At 36.5% G+C, this 4,955-nt stretch overlaps 1 protein-coding gene across 1 annotated transcript; it reads left to right on the top strand.

Moving 5' to 3' along the window:
• Window positions 1-618: 618 nt before the first annotated feature.
• Window positions 619-1,734, top strand: LOC101492972 (uncharacterized). Its single transcript, XM_004516155.1, has 2 exons — window positions 619-806; window positions 1,104-1,734. The coding sequence occupies exons 1-2, from the start codon at window positions 619-621 to the stop codon at window positions 1,732-1,734; spliced, it is 819 nt and encodes a 272-aa protein (XP_004516212.1).
• The last annotated feature ends 3,221 nt before the right edge of the window (window positions 1,735-4,955 follow it).

Genomic DNA, 4,955 nt, shown 5'->3' with positions numbered 1-4,955 from the left:
ATTATGTATATTTGTATGATCCCCAAGACAGAAGAGAAGGATAATACATAAAAAGTTGTATTTGAGGGATTCTGGCTAAGGAAATATTTGGTTATTAAGCGGTCCATTGAACCACCTCACTTTCATAGGAACCCCTCCAAAGCACAACTTGATGTATAACCCGAACATACTCTATAGTGTTCAATAAAAGACTTCCTTACTACCCTAAAGTTAAAATTATGACATAATATTTTCCTAATTAGATTATTTTAGGAAGCGTTATGGCTCGTCACATAAATCGATCGGTCCCCCATGGATGAAATGACATGAATGAAGCGATCCAACCATAAATGCAATCGCCACTGCAATGGCCCATCAAGCTGCAGCTCAGGCCCAACAAGCTACGGTCTAGGCTCAGCGAGATGCACAGAGGGATCAGAGGGATGAAGCAACTAGTGCAACAAGAGCATTGAACGAACTCCGACGACAAGATCCACCTAAATTCAAAGGGGAGCATGACCCTGACAAGGCCGATCTTTGGCTGCAAGAAATCGAGAAGATCTTCGAGATCCTACACTACCCTGACAATGCGAAAGTGGAGTATACGGCCTATTTAATGATTGGTGAAGTTGAATACTGATGGTGAGGTGCGAAGAAGATGACGGAAAAAATAACGAAGAGCTGACCTTGGAGGTTTTCAGGAATAATTTCCTAGACAAATACTTCCCGAAGAGTGCTATGACTGAGAAGGAGGCCATATTTCTGAAGTTGTATCAAGGGAATCTCACAATAGCAGAATATGCGGCAAAGTTCGATCCCCTAGCAAAGTATTCTGTTATTTCCTAAATTAGATAGATGAAGAATACATGTGTGAGAGGTTCGAAAGTGGGCTTAGGTATGAGATTAAGGAGTCAGTGGGACCCTTGGAGATACGTCAACATTAAGTGCTGGTGGAGAAATGTAAGAAAGTGGAGCAGATGAAACAGAGCCGCCTAAATAGGGGTGCTATAGGTGGATCCATGAGACCTCAGGTAGAGATTTAAATCTATTCATATCATGAGATCCATAAGCTTGGCCTCTAAATGTTAATATTTGAAACAGGGGCATAACAACCAATAGAACAGGGGCAGGTATCATCAACAACACAAGTCGTATGCCCGCCCACAGGGTAATGCTACAGACCAACCTCGACCTCAACACGGGGAAGGTGAAGGGACAAAAACTCCATGTCAGAACCAGGCGCACCCTGTCAGGTGTTTTCGCTGCAATAGGGAAGGACATAGGATAACTGAGTGTCTAATCAGACCTAGGGTTTGTTACATCTGTCAGAAACCAGACAATTTTGCAAACGAATTCCCTGAACGAAAAGACGACAGAGTTGTCAACCACAACAATATAACCGCCAATGTAGCACACCCTACTGCCAAGGGACGTGTCTACCATATCAATGGAGAGGAAGCCCTATCCTCCTATGAACTTATCCAAGGTAAGTGTTTCATCGCTGGAAAATCACTTAATGTAAGATATGATTCAGGGGCAACACACTCGTTCATTTCATTGGATTGGGTGGATTTGCTCCAACTTGTTTTTACTACCTTTCCGTTTGATTTGGTGGTTACCCTACCTTCTACCGAATCGGTGAAATGTAATACGGCTTGCTTGCAATGCTCGTTGGTTGTGTTTGATATGAAATTCAACGTTGATTTGATTTGTATTCCCCTCAAGCATTTGGGAGTGATACCTGGGATGGATTAGTTGTCAAGCCATTATGTTCCATTGGATTGCGCTCGTAAGTCTGTGATATTCCCAAACCCAAGTGTTTCTCGATTCCTAGATACCAATAAATTGAACTTCTCTTTGAAAGGGGGTGTTCAGAAATATGTTTCCCTCAACCTAGTCAGTATGAAGCTAGAGGTGGAGGTAGATAGGATTCATGTGGTCGAAGATTTTCTAGAGGTATTTCCACCAGATGTACCAGCATTACCCCTAGTTTGTGATATTGAATTCTCAATTGCTGTGACTCCGGGTACAAGGCCTATTTCTATTACCCCAAATAGAATGTCTCCTTCAGAATTGTCATAGTTGAAAATTCAGTTGGAGGACCATTTGTCTAAATAATTCATACGGTCGAGTATCTCACCTTGGGGAGCGCCAGTGCTCTTAGTGAAGAAGAAGGATGAAATGTATAGACTTTGTGTCGATTACCGTCAGATTAACAAAGTCACCATAAAAATAGGTATCCTTTCCCAAGAATTGATGACTTGATGGACCAACTCAAAGAAGCAATCATATTTTCGAAGATTGATTTGAAGTCAGGGTACCATCAGATTCGGGTGAAGGAAGAAGACATTCTTAAAACAACATTCAAAAGTCGTTATGGACACTTTGAGTATTTGGTGATGCCTTTTGGTGTCACCAATGCACCAGCTATTTTCATGGATTACATGAATCGTATATTTCACCCATTCTTAGATAAATTTGTGGTGGTCTTCATTGATGAATAAAGGTAATAACTTGAATCGTTTCGCAAGGACTTTTAATATAATAATAATAATAGCTGAATTAAATTGAAATTAATAAGGGGTTTTTAGATTTTTGATTTAACAGATGAGCAAAATGATTAATCCACTTATTCGAGTTTCAGACCTATCACAAATTCTATCAATGAGTTTAATTTCTAATTTGTGATTCTATTCTTATTTGACTATAGAATTGATCAAACAAGCGTAATCAATCCTATGTGAATTTGGTTTCTTTGATTGGACTAAGCATCACAATCATCAAAATATTACAATTAACAATCAAGCGTCGCAAAATTATAATTCAATTAAATTAGAAACCGAAACCAAATTTTGTCAAATAAATTTAATCAATGCTATTGAAATTCAATTTAAGCAATCAAAATATCAATATAATCAAATAAACAAGAATAGAATCATGAATCGAAATTGACAGTGTAACGTGAATCTCAAGGTGTTGATGAAACTCTGAACCCTGGATAAATCTTATAAAATTAGTCTTCCATGAAATTAAAAAAAAACTATTTATTTCTTGTAGCAATTTGAATCCTAATTTTTCCGTTTTTAGAAAAGAAACAAAACTGCCAATATACTGTACTTGATATTGGGCTTTAGGGTTTTAGGGTTTAAAAACAAGTGACCCACTAATTAAAATTATTACAAAAGTCTAGATTATGAAATCTACAATTTTGGCTCAGTAAAGTTCGGAATTGGTCTTTTCTTCCAACACAAAACTTGTAGCTTAGATATTCAGCTTTCCAACGCCTGCTCATATGCGCTAATCCGGTATCCAGAGCTCAAGCTATGGTTTACATAGCGAGAAAGAGTCAAAATTCAAATAATACAATTAAAATGCAAATAATAAAATTATAATTCAAATTCGACCCAAAGTTTAGAAACAAGCTAAAAATATTAATCTAAGCTATAAAGAGCTTTTAAAATCCCAAACTAAAAAGCTAGAAACATGTGCCCAAATGCTATGATCAAATTCCCCCACACTTAAAATTTTGCACTCCGAGCAAAACAATGCATGTGATTCCAAATATTCTTATGAATGCAAAGTGGTGAGGGAAAAAAAAATATTTCTAGCTTAAGGCAAACATGAATAGTTTTGTTATCACAATCAAGGCAAACAAGAGGACAAGTTAACTAAAGAATGCATCATAAGTGATAGAGTCCTCCTAGGATATAAAATTCTCTCAAAGTGTTTGGGCTATTGCTTACACTCAAAGCACATCATGAAAGCTAGCACTACCATAGGCTTGTAATGTGGCCAAGGTAAGGGTGAGATAATCCTAAGGAGACTAGGGCTGAAAATCAAAGAGGATAAAAGAGTAATGATTAAGAGAGAAAAACAGAATTAAGAAGTAACTCAACAAAACATCATTGACTTTTATTTTCACACTCTATTTGCTCACAACAAAACCATTTTTCCTCATAGATATATATATATATATATATATTCATAACCCTCAAATTTAAACAAACAAATTGAGCACCCCTACACTTATGTAAGGAAAGACTCCTTTATCCCCCAAGATTGAGTCAATTCATTGTTTTTCCCATTTTAGGCTTGTAATGAGTAATATAACAAAGAATGGGGTAATTAGGCTCAAAGGGGCTTAAACAAATGGATAATTGTAGGGTAGGCTTATTTGGCTAGTAGCTTAATCAGAAACAAATGCCTAGATCATTTCAATATATGCATGCGGACAAGAGTCAAGTCAAGTTCTGGCGTAACTAGCAATCATGAGTGAGATAACACACAAGAAAAAAAAGATAGAAAAATGTATTCCATTCATAATAAGGCTCAAAATTCTCACAAAGGTTAATGACTTATCACAAATCATAGACAATTTAGCATTTTAATCCAATTTATTTTACCATGAATGCAAAAATACTATCCAATCATGTCAGTCCAAACAAACTCTCAACATTTACAACCATAAAATCTGATGAAAAAGCATGTAGTGCAATGCCTATTATTTTTTTTTTTGTTTTTTTTTTTTTTGAAATATAACAAATAAAATCCTAAATAATACCCTCACACTTAAATTACACATTGTCCTCAGTGTAAACTTCACTGTAGGTGGGCTTTTCTAAAGACAGTTCTTCTATGGTAGCATCTTCAAGCACACAGCTCTCATGGAATAGCTTGAGGCGTTGTCCATTTTCTTGGTGTTTTCTCTTCTAATTTCCACCGCATTATGAGGAAAAATGTTAGTAACAACAAAAGAGTCAATTCACTTCGATCGAAGTTTCCCAACCATAATTTTCAAACGGGAGTTGAACAATAAAACTTTTTTGCCAATGGAAATTTTCTTCCTAGAAATCATCTTATCATGAAAGTACTTAGTTTTCTCCTTATAGATGCGAGAGTTCTCGTAAGCTTCAAGCCTAAGCTCTTCAAGTTGTTGCAATTGAAGCTTTCTCTCCGAACCTGCTTTCTCCATCTCA

This window comes from Cicer arietinum, chromosome 3, assembly GCF_000331145.2.
Source record: "Cicer arietinum cultivar CDC Frontier isolate Library 1 chromosome 3, Cicar.CDCFrontier_v2.0, whole genome shotgun sequence".
Lineage (NCBI taxonomy): Eukaryota > Viridiplantae > Streptophyta > Magnoliopsida > Fabales > Fabaceae > Cicer > Cicer arietinum.
The sequence above is the reverse complement of the archived record's forward strand: the minus strand, read 5'-3'. Positions and strand labels throughout refer to the sequence as shown.